At 46.1% G+C, this 18,057-nt stretch overlaps 2 protein-coding genes and 1 long non-coding RNA gene across 3 annotated transcripts in view; 2 read left to right on the plus strand and 1 right to left on the minus strand.

Moving 5' to 3' along the window:
* The window catches only part of LOC128409515 (uncharacterized), a 46,509-nt gene extending 44,351 nt beyond the window's left edge, over positions 1-2,158 (plus strand). The window contains exon 3 of the long non-coding RNA XR_008329238.1: positions 1,460-2,158. This is a non-coding gene — a long non-coding RNA (uncharacterized LOC128409515). The remainder of the gene's footprint in view (positions 1-1,459) is intronic.
* LOC128409501 (zinc finger protein 91-like) overlaps positions 1-12,514 on the minus strand; it is a 48,400-nt gene extending 35,886 nt beyond the window's left edge. Inside the window, exons 1-2 of the mRNA XM_053380026.1 lie at positions 12,419-12,514; positions 9,786-9,959 (exon numbers count right to left, since the gene is read on the minus strand). Coding sequence (XP_053236001.1) covers positions 9,786-9,959; positions 12,419-12,503 — 259 coding nt within the window. The 5' untranslated portion in view covers positions 12,504-12,514. The remainder of the gene's footprint in view (positions 1-9,785; positions 9,960-12,418) is intronic.
* Positions 12,515-16,531: 4,017 nt separating this feature from the next.
* LOC128409351 (zinc finger protein 883-like) overlaps positions 16,532-18,057 on the plus strand; it is a 61,932-nt gene continuing 60,406 nt past the window's right edge. Inside the window, exon 1 of the mRNA XM_053379733.1 lies at positions 16,532-16,602. The gene's annotated coding sequence lies outside the window, so the exon portion shown is untranslated. The remainder of the gene's footprint in view (positions 16,603-18,057) is intronic.

The raw sequence follows: 18,057 nt of genomic DNA on the forward strand, positions 1-18,057 counted from the left end.
GTCAATTTTTCGACTGCCCGGCACCCAGAAACCAACGGGCAGGCGGAAAGAGCAAACGGTATCCTCCAACAATACCTGAGGTGTTATGTCAATGACAGAGAGAACGATTGGGTGGAAAAGTTGGCGCTGGCGGAATTTGCCTACAATAATGCGGAGAATGTGTCCACCGGGATGAGCCCCTTTTTGGCTAATTATGGGTACCACCCCAGGGCATTTCCAGGGGGAGGAGGGGAGAGATGGAGCGTCCCAGCCGCCGAACAGTTTGTAGAAGAAATGGAAGCGATCCATCGTCAACTCCAACTCAACTTAGAAAGGGCCAAAGAACAATATAAGAAGCAGGCAGACAAGAACAGAAGGGAAGGTGAAACCATAAGGGTGGGGGATCAGGTGTGGCTGTCAACCCAAGGATTGCCGTTCAAGGGGGGTTGTAAGAAATTGAGACCCAAAAGATTGGGACCATTTGAGGTCATTCAACAGGTTAACCCCGTGGCTTTCAGACTCCGGTTACCGAACCACATGAAACTGCACCCAGTATTCCACAGGTCATTGCTGTCACCGTATAGGGGGGGAAATGAAGGGGTTTTCCCACAGGGACCAGTCTTAGAAGAGAGGGAAAGCAGCAACCATGTGGCGGAAATCCTCGACTCCAGGTGGAAGGGTCATCAGGTGGAGTATTTGGTAGCGTGGGAAGGGGAACCGGAGTCAGAAAACACCTGGGTAACGGCAGAGGAAGTCAATGACGAGGTCTTGATTGAAGCGTTCCATCAAAGGTTCCCCAGGAAACCTCAGTCAGTAGCGAGGTTCCGGAGGGAGTACTTTGGCACCACCGACGAGGAGGAGGAATTGGAAGGATTCACGGGGTCTGAGTTGGAAGAAGGAGTAGATTCCGATGAGGATGAGTACTTAGAAACCCGAAACAGCAACCGGTGGAGGAAAATGTTCGAGACTTCGGAAGATGAGGGAAGTTCTTTCAGGGGTTTTGCTCCCTCGCCTCCCGCAGAGGAGGGGAAAGGAGGGGGTGAAGGGGGCCCTGGAGGGGAGGTGGATGTCAGGGAACTGCCATCGGGAGAACTGGAGAGGAAGGGGCTCACAGAGGCTGGCAGAGACTTGTCAGCTGAGGAGGGAACCAGCAGGGGGAGAGAGGCAGTTCCAAGGGATAGTGAGTCGGAAGGAGGGCTCAGAGACAATTCCAGCGAGAACAGCGAGGAGGTTTCAGGACCTCCTATAGGGACACCCACTCCTCGCCGGAAACTGTCACGCAGAGAGTCCAGAAGACGTGTTTCCGTTAAGGAGCTTTTATGCTGGAAGAAATTCCGTAAACGCCCACTGTCGGATTCTGCCAGCGACTGACGGAGCCATGTTTATGGCGCTCCGTTACAGACAGTGGTTTGTGGACTTAGCCAAACACTGAGGGACTAGGAACTTTACGCACAAGCAGCTCAACATCCCATCACAGAAGGTAAATTACCAAAGACTTTTTTTGATATGGCTCAAAACTTAAATTTGATAGATATATGGAGAATCAAACATATGTTTGATAAAGAGTTCACTTATTACAGCTATGTACATGAGAGCAGCTCGAGAATAGATTCCCTATGGCTCTACAAAGAATTGGAGACAAAAGTCAAAGAAAAATGAAATTAATCCCAGAACCTTTTCAAATCATAATTCCTTGATTATGGAATTACAAAAAGAAAGTCAAATTTCTTTTAGATGGAGGTTAAAAGATGATTTACTTGATGATCAAAAATTTATGGAAAAAGCAAAAAAGACCTTGATGGACTATTTTGAAATAAACTGTCAAGAACAGACAAAAATCACAGACAGTCTGGGACGAAAGTAAGCCAGTAATGAAAGGACTCTTTCTACAACAAAATTCATACAAAAGGAAGTTGAGAGAGAAAAGGAAAAAGGAGATCCTAGCGAAAATTACAGAAAAGGAGAAACAGCTGTCAGACAAAACAAACAAGGAGGCAGTGAAACAGGTAATTAAAACTTTACGAACTCAATACTCAATGATAATTAATGAGGAAATTAGTTGGAAAATAAAAAGAGTGCAACAAAAATATTTTGAGCATTGAAATAAACCGGGGAAACAGCTAGCTTGGCAGTTAAAGAAAAATGAACAGAGGAACTCCATAAATAAAATCAATCTAAATGGAAATAAAAAAAATTTTTTCCTTCCAGTAGCACCTTAAAGACCAACTAAGTTAGTTCTTGGTATGAGCTTTCGTGTGCATGCACACTTCTTCAGATACACCGAAACAGAAGTTGCCAGATCCTTCTATATAGTGAGAAGGTGGGGAGGGGTATTACTCAGAAGGGTGGTGGGAATGGGTGATTGGCAGATAGCTGTGATGAGCCTGTTGACGACTCATAACGACTGCAATAGGTCTTACAGGAAAAAGCAAGGGGTGAGAAGGTGAAAAATGGCTTTGTCATGTATCCAGTTACAGATAGGTAGCCGTGTTGGTCTGCCATAGTCAAAAAAAATTTTTTTCCTTCCAGTAGCACCTTAAAGACCAACTAACTTAGTTCTTGGTATGAGCTTTCGTGTGTATCTGAAGAAGTGTGCATGCACACGAAAGCTCATACCAAGAACTAACTTAGTTGGTCTTTAAGGTGCTACTGGAAGGAAAAATTTTGTTTTGTTTTGTCATGTATAATGAGATAAGAATCCAATGTCTTTGTTCAGACCAGTTTGGTAATGAGTTGCAATTCAGCAGCTTCTCTTTCCAGTCTATTTCTGAAATTCCTTTGTAGTAAAACAGCTACGTCTGGTTACGTCTGGTTGTAGTATTATTGTAGTATTATACTGGTTGTAGTATTATACTCCTAACCCACAATAATACTACAACCAGACGTAACACGGACACTGGCACCAGAGCCTGCAATAAACCCAGATGCCAACTTTGCTGCCACATACACCCGGACAACACCATTACTGGCCCCAACAACATCACACATACCATCTCGGGACTATTTAATTGCTCATCGTCTAACATTGTATACGCCATCAAATGCCAACAGTGTCCTTCAGCTCTCTATATTGGACAAACAGGCCAAACCTTATGCCAAAGAATAAACGGACATAAATCGGACATCAAGAATCACAAGACAGAGAAACCAGTAGGAGAACACTTCAATCTCCCAGGACATTCTATACAAGATCTCAAAGTAGCTATTTTACTACAAAGGAATTTCAGAAATAGACTGGAAAGAGAAGCTGCTGAATTGCAACTCATTACCAAACTTAAAACCATGGAGAGACCTGGTCTGAACAAAGACATTGGATTCTTATCTCATTATACATGACAAAGCCATTTTTCACCTTCTCACCCCTTGCTTTTTCCTGTAAGACCTATTGCAGTCGTTAAGAGTCGTCAACAGGCTCATCACAGCTATCTGCCAATCACCCATTCCCACCACCCTTCTGAGTAATACCCCTCCCCACCTTCTCACTATATAGAAGGATCTGGCAACTTCTGTTTCAGGGTATCTGAAGAAGTGTGCATGCACACGAAAGCTCATACCAAGAACTAACTTAGTTGGTCTTTAAGGTGCTACTGGAAGGAAAAAATTTTTTTTGTTCAGAGATAAAAGAGCACAGCCATTTATGGGCTATGCCCTGTATCCCCACGTAGGTGAGGCGGTGGTCCAGAAGATCATGATCGACCATGTCAAAGGCTGCTGACAAATCTAAAAGGATCAGCACTCCTGACCCGCCTCAATCCAGTTGTCTACGGAGATCATCTGTTAGGGCAACCAGAGCGGTCTCGGTCCCAAAACCAGGACGGAAACCGGTCTGAAATGGATCTAAAGCCGATGTTTCCTCCTGAAACCTACCAAGCTGTTCAGCAACCACTCTCTCAATTACCTTACCCAGATATGGAAGATTTGAAACTGGGCGGTAATTGGATAGGTCTAAAGGATCTAGGATCCCCTTCATGGATCACTGCCTTGCCGTGGCGAAGGGGCTTGAAGAACTCAGAGAAGCTATGAACTATGCCGAGCAGGGCACCCAAGATGAACAGGTCATAGTGGAGAGTTTTGACCGAACGTGATCCACCTGGAGGAGGAACCGGCAAGCCACTCCAGTATCCCTGCCAAGAAAACTCCATGGACAAAGACAACAGGCATATAAAAGTTATGACGCTGGAAGATGAGCCCCTCAGGTCGGAAGGTGTCCAACATGCTACTGGGGAAGAGCGGAGGACAAGTACAAGTAGATCCAGAGCTGATGAAGCGGCTGGGCCAAAGCCGAAAGGATCCTCAGTTGCGGATATGCATGGAAGCGAAATGAAAGTCCAATGCTGTAAAGAAAAATATTGCATAGGAACCTGGAATGTAAGAACCATGGACCTGGGTAAGTTGGATGTGGTAAAAAATGAGATGGCAAGAATAAATATTGACATCCTGGGCATCAGTGAACTAAAATGGACGGGAATGGGTGAATTCAGTTCGGATGACTATCATATCTACTACTGTGGGCAAGAAACCCGTAAAAGAAATGAAGTGGCCCTCATAGTCAACAAAAGAGTGGCGAAAGCTGTACTGGGATGCAATCTCAAAAATGACAGAATGATCTCGATACGAATCCAAGGCAGACCTTTTAACATCACAGTAATTCAAGTTTATGCACCAACTACTGGTGCTGAAGAAACTGAAATTGACCAATTCTATGAAGACTTACAACACCTTATAGAAGTGACACCAAAGAAGGATGTTCTTCTCATTATAGGGGATTGGAATGCTAAAGTAGGGAGTCAAGAGATAAAAGGAACAACTGGCAAGTTTGGCCTTGGAGATCAAAACAAAGCAGGGCAAAGGCTAATAGAGTTCTGTCAAGAGAACAAGCTGGTCATCACAAACACGCTTTTCCAACAACACAAGAGACGACTCTACACATGGACATCACCAGATGGGCAGCATCAAAATCAGATTGATTATATTCTCTGCAGCCAAAGATGGAGAAGCTCTATACAGTCAGCAAAAACAAGACCTGGAGCTGACTGTGGCTCAGATCATCAGCTTCTTATAGCAAAATTCAAGCTTAAACTGAAGAAAGTAGGAAAAACCACTGGGCCGGTAAGATACAATCTAAATCAAATCCCTTATGAATACACAGTGGAAGTGAGGAACAGGTTTAAGGATTTAGATTTGGTGGACAGAGTGCCTGAAGAACTATGGATGGAGGCTCGCAACATTATACAGGAGGCAGCAACGAAAACCATCCCAATGAAAAGGAAATGCAGGAAAGCAAAGTGGCTGTCCAATGAGGCCTTACAAATAGCGGGGGAGAGAAGGCAAACAAAATGCGAGGGAGATAGTGAAAGATACAGGAAACTGAATGCAGATTTCCAAAGAATAGCAAGGAGAGACAAGAAGACCTTCTTAAACGAGCAATGCAAAGAAATAGAGGAAAGCAATAGAATGGGAAGAACCAGAGATCTGTTCAAGAAAATTGGAGATATGAAAGGAACATTTCGTACAAAGATTACCATAATAAAGGACAAAAGTGGAAAGGACCTAACAGAAGCAGAAGACATCAAGAAGAGGTGGCAAGAATACACAGAGGAATTATACCAGAAAGATATAGATGTCTCGTATACCCCAGGTAGTGTGGTTGCTGACCTTGAGCCAGACATCCTGGAGAGTGAAGTCAAATGGGCCTTAGAAAGCACTGCAAATAACAAGGCCAGTGGAAGTGATGGTATTCCAGCTGAACTATTTAAAATTTTAAAAGATGATGATGTTAAGGTGCTACACTCAATATGCCAGCAAGTTTGGAAAACTCAGCAGTGGCCAGAAGATTGGAGAAGATCAGTCTACATCCCAATCCCAAAGAAGGGCAGTGCCAAAGAATGCTCCAACTACCGCACAATTGCACTCATTTCACACGCTAGCAATGTTATGCTTAAAATTCTACAAGGAAGGCTCAAGCAGTATGTGGACCGAGAACTCCCAGAAGTGCAAGCTGGATTTAGAAGAGGCAGAAGAACCAGAGACGAAATTGCAAACATGCGCTGGATTATGGAGAAAGCTAGAGAGTTCCAGAAAGACATCTACTTCTGCTTCATTGACTATGCAAAAGCCTTTGACTGTGTCGACCACGGCAAACTATGGCAAGTCCTTAAAGAAATGGGAGTGCCTGATCACCTCATCTGTCTCCTGAGAAATCTCTATGTGGGACAAGAAGCTACAGTTAGAACTGGATATGGAACAACTGATTGATTCAAAATTGGGAAAGGAATACGACAATGCTGTATATTGTCTCCCTGCTTATTTAACTTATATGCAGAATTCATCATGCGAAAGGCTGGGCTGGATGAATCCCTAGCCGGAATTAAGATTGCCGGAAGAAATATCAACAACCTCAGATATGCAGACGACATAACCTTGATGGCAGAAAGTGAGGCGGAATTAAAGAACCTTTTAATGAGGGTGAAAGAGGAGAGCGCAAAATATGGTCTGAAGCTCAACATCAAAAAAACGAAGATCATGGCCACTGGTCCCATCACCTCCTGGCAAATAGAAGGGGAAGAAATGGAGGCAGTTAGAGATTTTACTTTCTTGGGCTCCATGATCACTGCAGATGGTGACAGCAGTCATGAAATTAAAAGATGCCTGCTTCTTGGGAGAAGGGCAATGACAGGCCTAGACAGCATCTTGAGAAGTAGAGACATCACCTTGCCAACAAAGGTTCGTATAGTAAAAGCTATGGTTTTCCCAGTAGTGATGTATGGAAGTGAGAGCTGGACCATAAAGAAGGCTGATTGCCGAAGACTTAATGCTTTTGAATTCTGGTGCTGGAGGAGACTCTTGAGAGTCCCATGGACTGCAAGATCAAACCTATCCATTCTGAAGGAAATCAGCCCTGAGTGCTCACTGGAAGGACTGATCCTGAAGCTGAGGCTCCAGTACTTTGGCCACCTCATGAGAAGAGAAGACTCCCTGGAGAAGACCCTGATATTGGGGAAATGGAGGGCACAAGGAGAAGGGGGCGACAGAGGATGAGATGGTTGGATAGTGTTTTCGAGGTTACCAGCATGAGTTTGACCAAACTGCGGGAGGCAGTGGAGGACAGAGGTGCCTGGCGTTCTCTGGTCCATGGGGTCACAAAGAGTCGGACACGACTAAACGACTAAACAACAACAAGGGATCTAGTGAAGTTTTCTTTAAGAGCGGACACACCACTGCTTCCTTCAGTTCCCCTGGGAATGTCCCCGTGCCAAGGGACAAATTGATAATTTCAACCAGGGGGGGCCGCGCGACATCTGGACACGCCCTTATCAGCCAAGATGGGCACGGATCAAGGAGGCAGGCCTACTAACTTGGAGGAATCTATCCACATCAGCAGGGAGTATCTGATCGAAGTGGTCCAACACTGGACCTTAAGTCAGTCGAGGGGCCTCCAGTTCAGTCACTGTATCTAAATTGGCAGGGAGGTCACGGATGAGCAACAGGACTTTCTCCACAAAAAAGGCTCGTGAATGCCTCACAGCTGTGGGTCGAATTTGTGCTTAAATTTGGTTGTCCTCTGAAGGACGTAGACAAATGAAGGAGAATATAAGGAATATTCTGAATACAATAGAATACCTGGAGGTTAAAAACGAAAAGAAATTAAATGCGGCCCTAAATTTTTAAAAGGAATATCAGCAATTTACTCAGAGCAAAAAGCAAAATTAATTATAAATCAGGTGATAATGGATGAATGTAAGATACAAAAAGGAACCAGACATGGACGTCCATTATCACCACTGTTGTTCATTCTGGTACTGGAAGTACTTGCCAGAAATATTAGAGGAGATAAAGAGATTATAGGTGTAAAAACTGGGAAAAGCGAATTTAAATTAAAAGCATATTCTGATGATTTAGTGATAACTGTGGAAGACCCAAAAACTTCACTCCCTAAAGTCATAGAAAAGATCCAGAATTTTGGGGAAGTGGCAGGATTTAAATTAAACAGGAATAAAACAAAATTACTACTTAAAAATTTGAAGGATGAAAAAAAAAGGAATTGGAGCAAAACACTGAGATAGAAGTCCATAAAAAGGTTAAGTATTTAGGGACATGGCTAACATCAAGAAATATAAATTTATACAAAGATAATTATGGGGAAAAATGGCTTGAGGTAAAAAGAAATTTATAAATATAGAGCAGAATGAATCTCTCACTGTTAGGGAAAATAGCAGCGGCCAAAATGAATGTGCTTCCAGAAATGCTATTCATCTTCCAATCAGTCCCAATAATTGTGAAAGACGAATGTTTTAAAAACTGGCAGAAAGAAATTTCTAAGTTTATCTTGGGGGGCAAAAGGCCAAGGATAAAATATAAGATACTTACAGACATAAAAGATAGAGGCGGTTATGCTCTCCCAGACCTTAAATTATACTATGAAACCGCCTGCCTGGTTTGGATTAGGGACTGGATGAAGTTGGAAAAGCAAGAAGCATTAGAATTGGAAGGGCATGACAACAGATTTGGCTGGCACACATACTTATGGTATGGGAAAGGGAAGGTACATAAAAGTTTCTACAATCACATAATTAGGAAATCATTAATGAGAGTATGGGAGAGAGATAAAGATCTGTTAGAACAAAAGACTCCTTGGTGGCTTTCACCACACAAAGCTTTACTGCTCAAACCACTGGGAAAGAAAGGGAAGTGGCTTATGTATGCTGATCTGTTAAAAGACCAAGAAGGAAAATAGAAATTAAGAGACTATGAGGAAATAAAAGACCATTTTCAGAGTTGGTTACATTATTGGCAACTACATGAAATATACAAAGAAGATAATAAGAAAGGATTTAGCTATACGACATCCAGATTCCAAAAGGAAGTCGTAGAAGGGAAGGGAAGCTGCTGAAAGCTGCATATAGTATTCTGTTAGAATGGGAAACAAAAGATGAAGAGGTGAAAACAGTAATGATTAAATGGACACAGGATATAGGTCACAATATAATGTTTGAAGACTGGGAAAGATTGTGGAAAACTGATTTAAAATTTACAGATTGCTCTCTGTTGAAAGAAAATTATATGAAAATGATGTACAGGTGGTATATAACACCAGTACAGACAGGAAGAATGCATAAATCCAGTTCAAACATGTGTTGGAAATGTAAGGAAAAAGAAGGGACTTTTTTCCATATGTGGTGGGATTGCAGTAAGATTAGAAAATTTTGGGAAACAATATATAATGAGTTGAAGAAAATGTTCCAATTAACATTTGTTAAAAAACCTGAAGTATTTTTGTTAGGGATTTTAGGGAAAGACCTGCCAATGAAATTTAAGAATATTATCTTTATGTATGCAACAATGGCGGCAAGAGTCTTAATAGCACAAGGATGGAAGAATGAAAAAACCCCGACTAAAGAACTCTGGCAAGAGAAACTGATGGACTAAGCGGAATTGACGAAATTCACATAAAACTACGTGATAAGGACAACTGTGACTATAAAGAAGAATTGGAACCCTTTACAAAGTATTTAAAGAGACAACAAAATGAACTGGACTCCTTGGCAGGTTTTGAATCAACATTCACATTTTTATTATTAAGAACATATAGTCAGATAGGTTAAGGATTTTTACAATTTTATAATATGCAGAGTATGGAAAAACCAGAGAGAGGAGGTGAGGGAAGTCTGGGAGTGGTGGGAGGGGGGTTCTATTTTGGGGAGGGGGGAGGGGGGAATGGAGGGGGGAATGAGGATGATATGTTTTATTGATAAAACGTTATGTTGTAATTCCTAATAAAAAAATCTTATATAAAAAAAAAACCTCACCAGATCTCTCAGAGGTCCCTGGGAGGGAACGCTCAGTGGTTGTGGGGAGGGATGCAGGAGACAACCTGACCAGGTCAACCGTCCACCTTCCCCCTTCCATCCTCACTAGCTTTGCAGGATCTGTCTCTCTCATCCTTCCTGAGGAGTCAAGGAGCCACAACAAGCTGCAGGGTCCTGGGAGAGAGAAAGAAGCAAAGGGAGCCTCAGAGGCCCTGCAGGGATTCTCTTGCCCTAGATATTCTCCTGCCCCTTGAGAAGCACAAATGGGGCAGCCCCTTCCCAAGAGAAGCCCCATTTCTAAACCTCTCCAGGATGGCATGGTCTGCACAGTACTGACCTGACAGTAGATCCCTTTGAACTAAATGGGGATAACTGACAGAACTTGGTGAAAAACCACTCACTGTCCTGTCCCCAAGCCTGAAAACTGCAACCCCAGAGCATGGGCAGAAAATAGCAGAGCAACTATTACATGTAGGTGCCCCCATGCTAGGTGCTTTGTGTGGAGAGCACAGTTGACACGCTTTAGAAGCCTCTCATTGCAAGCCAGACAGATGTTGTGGCCACATTTAACAACAACAACAACAACAACAACAACAACAACAACAACAACAACAACAACAACAACAACAACAACAACTTATTATTTATATCCCGCCTCTGTCAGGGGTTGCATGGGGACCAAATCTTTGGGGAGGTTTTTCATCTCCAATTGGTAGGAAAGAAGGTTCAGTAACCTGCTATGGGGGGGTGTGGCTTTTCAGCCCATAAATCTAACTCACAGTGGTATATCTAGTGGGCTGGATCTGGAGCACAAAGGGTCAAGTTTTGCTTGCATGAGGCCTTTGCTCCTTCTCCAAACTTATCAGTCAGGAACTTAAGAGGTCAAATCTGGAGAGTATTTCATTCTGGGTGTCTTGTGGCAGAGCACAGAAGGATTGTAATAAAGTCTTTTCAGTTCTGTCAATAAGGTCATTTCCCAGATTCCTCAAGTACAAGGACCCTGGGGTGTCTGAGTTATTGGGGCCTGGTAGGGACCCCAGGATCTCCTGCAATGCTTTTACAAAGTTTTGGTGGAAGAATATTCCCAGATAAAACAGGAGATACTCCCCCCCCCACACACACATTGATAGTTTTCCATTCAAGGAAAGTTGTGGGTGTGTGAAAATCTCAGACACTGTAGCTGGCACTATTGGGCTCCCTCAAAATTGCAGAGGTTTGTCCTACAGAGATCTGTATAGAATTTCAAAACTGATCTGATGATCCAGCAGGGAGCCTTACCAGAGTGTCCAGGATCCCACACTTCTCCTCCTTGACTTCCTTCTGCAGAGCTCTCTGGTCAGGATCCAGCAACGCCCAGTCCTTGTGTGTGAAACGAAAAGCTACGTCTTCCAAACACACTGGACCCTAAGAGAGAAAGGGAGAATGAAGACCATCTTCTACACATTGCTCCGTTCTTTTCTGCCTTTTAATAGCTGCACTGTTTTAATTCTATTCTTTTCCTGCATGCTTATTTCATCATTGTAATGGAACAATTTTAATGACGGGTATTAATCTTTGTGAGAGCTGGACCATAAAAAAGGCTGATCGCCGAAGAATTGATGCTTTTGAATTATGGTGCTGGAGGAGACTTTTGAGAGTCCCATGGACTGCAAGAAGATCCAACCTATCCATTCTTAAGGAAATCAGCCCTGAGTGCTCATTGGAAGGACAGATTCTGAAGCTGAGGCTCCAAGACTTTGGCCACCTCATGAGAAGAGAAGACTCCCTGGAAAAGACCCTGATGTTGGGAAAGATGGAGTGCACAAGGAGAAGGGGGCGACAGAGGATGAGATGGTGGGACAGTGTTCTCGAAGCTACCAACATGAGTCTGACCAAATTGCGGGAGGCAGTGGAAGACAGGAGTGCCTGGCGTGCTCTGGTCCAGGGAGTCACAAAGAGTCAGGCACGACTAAACAACAATTAATCTTTGTGTGAATGGGGGAATTCCACATTGTAATAATTTTATGATTATGATTATACGGCACTCATCTTCACATAATTCTTCGCAAGCATTCCCATTTTCCAGATGGAAGGACCTCCTCTCTCATCATCTGGTGGGGTGGACCCTCCCAATGTCTTCAAGCCAATTTAAAGGGGCACCAGGAGGGGGAGGAGAGGGGAGGGAAAGTCCCAATGTGCATTGTGAGGGGAGGGGGAATGGTTGGTTGGTTCGTTGGCCTCCATCTGTCTTGGGAGACCATGGAAGAGAGTGCCTTTGGGAGTGAGATCCAGCTGTTGGAAGGTAACAGCGCCAGCTGTGGGTGGAGAGAGGACAGGAGAGGGACATGTGTTGTTGCATCTGGGACAGAGGAAGTGGTCCAGTTGTACTGCTGCAGATGCAGGAGGGCATTTCTACTCCCTGTGCTCAAAGCCCCCTCCCCCAAAATGAAGGCAGCATCTGGATCCCAAGGAAGAGCAGAGCTGCAGACCTCCTGCGAACTTGCCCCCTCCCTGGCTTGGCAGAGAGGACAAGGGAGGACCCTCTGCTCCCTGACTTGGGGGTCTTCCTCCACTGTGCATGATGTGAACAGGGACCCCCATGCCCCCTCCCTGCACCCCTGGGACCCCTGAGGGGAAAGAGAGAGGGGACTCACCGAGGAAGCTTTTGCAAAGGAGAGAAAACAAAGCAACCTCCTCTCTGCTTGCAGGAAGGGATGTGGGAGGGGGGAATTTAGCCATGGAGGAACTTGACCTCCGCTTCACTTCCTGTCCTGTCTAGGAATCCAGCTCTGCTCCTTTTAACCCTTGGCAAGCCGAGGGCACAGACACCACCCCTCCCTCTCCCTGCCTACAGTTTTCCTGTTTCTGCGCCTGCACTTATGGGCTCCCCTTCCTCCCTCCCTCCCCCCTCTGCCCAAGGAGCCCAAATCTCCATCTCTGCGCATGTCTTCGGTGGCTGAATGATGGATGCCAACCGCTTGGCGTAGCTACCCGGACCATAGCTGTCAACTTTCAGATTTGAAAATAAGGGATCAGCAGCCTCACCTGTCCCAGGGACAGTCTACGGGATATCTAACAATCCGGGATAGCAGCAGGAAAGGTCGCTGGAATAAGGGAATTTCCCGCAAAATAGGGAAGGTTCAGCTATGACCTGGACCGGCAGCTGAGCGCACACGGGCGCCCCCTGCAGGCCGGCCAGCATTACACCACTGGCTACAACAGGTGAGAGGGGAGGGGCTGCATGGGCTGACCTGCGGAACTCACAGCCTCTAGGTATCGGACGCCTGCCAGGAGGAGAGGCATCTCATCCAGGATCAGGTCCTAGCAGGAAGGCTGCCTCTGAATGGCCGCTTGTTGAGGGGAGGGAAGAGTTAACAGGACCGAAGAGCTGGGATGGCTTAGTGGTTAGAGTGGTCTCCCTGGTGATCAGGGTTCAAACCCTCCCTGCACCCCATAACAAAAATCCTGGCTATGCCCATGATCTCCTCAGAGATTAATGATTCCCTCATGGGGGAGGCGCTGTGGGTTAAACCACAGAGCCTAGGACTTGCTGATCAGAAGGTTGGCAGTTCGAATCCCCACGATGGGGTGAGCTCCCGTTGCTCAGTCCCTGCTCCTGCCAACCTAGGAGTTCTAAAGCACGTCAAAGTGCAAGTAGATAAATAGGTACCGCTCCAGCGGGAAGGTAAACGGCGTTTTCGTGCGCTGCCCTGGTTCGCCAGAAGCGGTTTAGTCATGCTAGCCACATGACCCAGAAGCTGCACTGCAGCCCCAGAGTCAGCCACGACTGGACCTAATGGTCAGGGGTCCCTTTACCCTTACATGGGGGAGGGCGGTTTATACCCGGAGTAGCTTGCTTTGTCACCATTAGAGTAAACACAAGCAGGAGCTGTCCACACTTAGGCCTATGTTAAAGAGGGGCTCTTTAGCAGAAAAAGCTGTATACTCCTGTTGTAAACAAAATCTGCCCTTTTTCCCTTATGGGGTATCCAAGAGCCTTTATAGCATCCTTACGTGGGTTCCCTAGCTCTACAACAGAAATCTGAGTGTATTGTTTATCTCCTGTCTGGCAGGTTATCTGATAATGCCTTATCCGATTGCCTTTCCTGGTAGTCTGTCACCCTCTGAAATGGTGAATACTCAATTCCTGTAACAAGGAAGTTTTTTTTCACTCCCTCCCTCCTTGCAGAGAAAACATTTGGTCAGCTTGGGAGTCAAGATGGTTTCAAGACTATCTTCCTGTGCTGCTTCAGACATGTGGTTTATATATTTATGTACATGTTTGCTTGGTACATTTATGAACATTTATTATATATCTAAGACCTTAAAATTCTTATTACACTCCCCAGATCAAGGGAAGTCATAGTTCTGCTTTGTTCTTCCTTGGTCAGACCACACTTGGAATACTGTGTCCAATTCTGGGCGCCACAATTTAATAAGGATGTTGACAAGCTAGAAGGTGCGCAGAGGAGGGCAACCAAGATGATCAAGGGTCTGAAGGCCAAGCCTTATGAGGAGTGGTTGAAGGAGCTGGGTATGTTTGACAGTGGAATAGTCTCCCTCAGAAGGTCCTTATGGACAGCCCCACCTGTTACTGTGAGACCCTTTCTCACCAGTCCCCTCCACCCTGGAAAGGAGGGGTTGCTAAACCACTCAAGGTGGGGATGTCTCCCAGCAACTCTCAGGACCCTCAACAAACTATGCTCCCCAGGATTCTTTGGAGGAAGACAGGACTCTTTAAAGTGGCCTGATCCTGTTTGCATATAATGAAAGATACAGATAAATAGACTTGAGTCTTTTCATGCCATTTGTATCACAAAAATAGCAGGAGGATCTATGACATATAGTTCATTATTGCTGGTCGCTGTATGAGTTCTTGGTTGGTGAATTAAACAGAAGCAGAAAAAGTGGAGACAGGACAGAACAGAGTTAACACATTGCATAGCCAAATGGCTAGTCAGGAGTCCTTGTGGGTGTGTTCCTGTGTCCAAGGCGTTGGAGTAGAGGGGAAAGTGCCTGGTTCATCTCTGTGGGGAGAGGGAATTCCCCAGCGGATGATCCGCCACCAGGATGCCCTCCCTTCACCCCAAACTCTGAGATTGGGGAAACTACCAAGAGGGCCCCCTCTGCCAACCTGAACACGCAAGTGGGTTCCTGAACACCCAGAAAGGTCTGTAGGGAATCACAGGATCTGTGAGGTGGAAGGCATTGGCCAAGGTGTTGAATTCAGTCTTTTTTCTGTGGCAAGGTTACATCTAGGATTCACTGGCTGCTGTTCTTCAGCAAGAGTTTGCTTCAGCCAAATCCAGTTCACATCTGCACACATCCAGCACAAGGTAGGAGGTTTGGATGGAACTGAGATTCAGAGCAACACGAGTCACCCCAGTGGCAGCGTCTGAGTCCTTTCTCCATGCCATGTGGAAAGAGCACCAGATCTTGACCAGGGGGACATTTTTGTCAGCGTCTGACACTTTTCCCGCAAGTTGCTCAAGAAAGTTTTTGTGGTTTTCTTTTTACCATTGTTGATCTTGTGTCTTGAGGGTAATGGGCCCAGTGACTAGAGATTCAGACTCAGGTGCCTTCAAATAGGCAGGCCATGAGGAGGACCTCCCGAAGAAGGGTCTATGGATACTTTCTTCTTCTTCCTCTTCTTCTTTAATGTGTTTACTTTTAACTACAGTGGTACCTCGGGTTACAAACACTTCAGGTTACAAACTCCGCTAACCCGGAAGTAATACCTCGGGTTGAGAACTTTACCTCAGGATGAGAATGGAAATCGCGTGGTGGCGGCGTGGCAGCAGCGGGAGGCCCCATTAGCAAAAGTGCACCTCAGGTTAAGAACAGTTTCAGGTTAAGAACAGGCCTCTGGAACTTATTAAGTTCTTAACCCGAGGTACCACCATAGTTCTAAAACTTTTCTGCTATTATTGTTCTATATGCTTTATAGCTGTAAATCACTGTGGTATGTTTTTAAGATACCACGGTCTATAAATTTTGACTAACCATCCTGTGTTGCCCAAGGACACCCTCTGAGCTTGGTGGCAGAGCAGCAACGCTCCGTGTTAATATAACTCAGAATCCCATGCTATGTTTTGCTTCTGCATCACCCTGTTGACTCATGCTCAGCTTGTGATCTACCAAGACCCCTAGATCCTTTTCATATGTACTGCTAGTAAGCCAGGAGTCCCCCATCCTATATTGGTGGATCTGCTTCTGCCTGCCTAAGTGCAGAACCAGACATTTTGCCCCATTCAAATTCCTTTTGTAAGTCTCGCTCCAGGACTCCCAACTGGGAAATGTATTGATTCTTCTGTATTTTGTAGTCAGAAGGGACCACCAGGGTCATCCAGCCCAACCCCTTGCCATCTCCTGCCCGAGGTGGGGCTCGAACCCACAACCCTCAAGTCCCCTCCCAATATTGCTCGGGCCTTTCAAGCTGCTGGTGGGCAGGTGAAGGGGACAGGGCCCGAGACTGCGCTTCCCTTCTTCTCCCCCCTTTCCCGCCTTTTCCGTTCCCCTCAGCTCACGGGCGAGGCGAATTTCGAGATCCCCTGGCGGCATGACGTCACCCACGAGCCGTTAGATTGAGGGAGCGGAGGAGGCGCGGCTTCCTGCTGCCCTCGCGCGTCAGAGACGGCGACCCTCAGGGGTGCAAGACCTCCCTCATACGAGGGGGTTAGGGCGCAGGCGCAGAAGCAGGAGACAGGGAGGAAAAGGAGGCGAGCCGGAATCCTAGAGAGGCCAGGAAGTGGGGCCGGGGTCCCAGGTCCTCCAGAGTAGAAGCCCCTCCTCCTTCGTCCTCCGCCAAGGCTGCCTCGGTGGCCCCTCCTGGGATCCAGTGAGTCTCCTCTCTCTTTCCCCTTAGGGCGCCCGGGGGAGAAGGGGGAGGGCCCTGGGCTGCAGGGGGAGGATACCCAAGGCAGGGAGCATCCTCCCCCTTCCTCTTTCTTCTTCCTTTGCCCCTTTGGGGAGGGAAAAAGTGGCATGCCAATGACCCCCCTTCCGAGGGAGGAGTCCTTTGCTTCTGGAACAGCCTTTCCCCCTACAAGCTGCTGCCTTACAAGGGGTGCCCACCCTCCCCAGAAGAAAGCCCCTCTCTGTGGGCTCCTGCTCTCCATAGAGGGGGGAACTGGGTGCGTTCAGCTCACGAAGGGTTAAAAGCTGGATTCCTAGAGAAGGGAAGACAAGGGGCGGGGTCACTCAGAGCAAAAGCCCCGCCCCCGTCCTTGAAAGGGGAGGGGTTGCTTTCCTCTCTCTCCTTGCCAGAGCTGCCTGGGTCCCCCTTCTGGGATCCGCAGTCTCCTCTCTTCCCCCTTGGGATGCCTTGAATGGAAGGGGGGTCCCCGGGCTGTAGGAGGAAGGTGCATGTGGGGGCAGAGACCCCCAAATCAGTGAGCTTTCCCTGCACCCTCATTAAACTACGGTTCCCCTGATTCTTTGGAGGAAGCCAGGAGTCTTTAACGTGGCCTCATCCTGCTTTGTAGATGGGGGGGGGGCTGTGTTTATCTTTTTCCTTTCTTTTGGAATAACTCTTAATGGGGTCGTGTAAACAAGGATAATGGGAATAGTAAATGATACAAATGAATAGACTGAGTCGGTCAGTAAAGCATGAGACTCTTAAACCCCTAGTCATGGGTTTGTGCCTCAAGTTGGGTGAATATTTCTGCATCACAGGGGACTGGACTAGATGGTCCTCAGGGTCCCTTCCCATTCAATAGCTTTCCGATTGTAAATCCTCTCCCGTCATTTGTGTATCACAAAATATCATAATAAATGTGCAGGGATATCTGCAACATATGTTTCATTATTAGTGGTCACTGTACAGTGGTACCTCGGGTTAAGTACTTAATTCGTTGCGGAGGTCCATTCTTAAGCCGAAACTGTTCTTAACCTGAAGCACCACTTTAGCTAATGAGGCCTCCTGCTGCTGCTGCGCCACCGGAGCACGATTTCTGTTCTTAACCTGAGGTACTATTTCTGGGTTAGCAGAGTCTGTAACCTGAAGTGTCTGCAACCTGAAGCATCTGTAACCTGAGGTACCACTGTACTGAGTTCATTCATTCATTCCCCACCCATCTGGCTTGGTTTCCCCAGCCACTCTGGACAGCTCCCAACTGAATATTTAAAAATACAATACAGCATTAAACATTAAAAACTTCCCTAAACAGGGCTGCCTTCAGATGTCTTCTAAAAGTCTGGTAGTTGTTTATTTCCTTGACATCTGACAGAAGGATGTTCCACAGGGCAGGCGCCACCACCAAGAAGGCCCTCTGCCTGGTTCCCTGGAACCTCA

This window comes from Podarcis raffonei, chromosome 2, assembly GCF_027172205.1.
Source record: "Podarcis raffonei isolate rPodRaf1 chromosome 2, rPodRaf1.pri, whole genome shotgun sequence".
In the NCBI taxonomy this organism is placed as follows: Eukaryota; Metazoa; Chordata; class Lepidosauria; order Squamata; family Lacertidae; genus Podarcis; species Podarcis raffonei.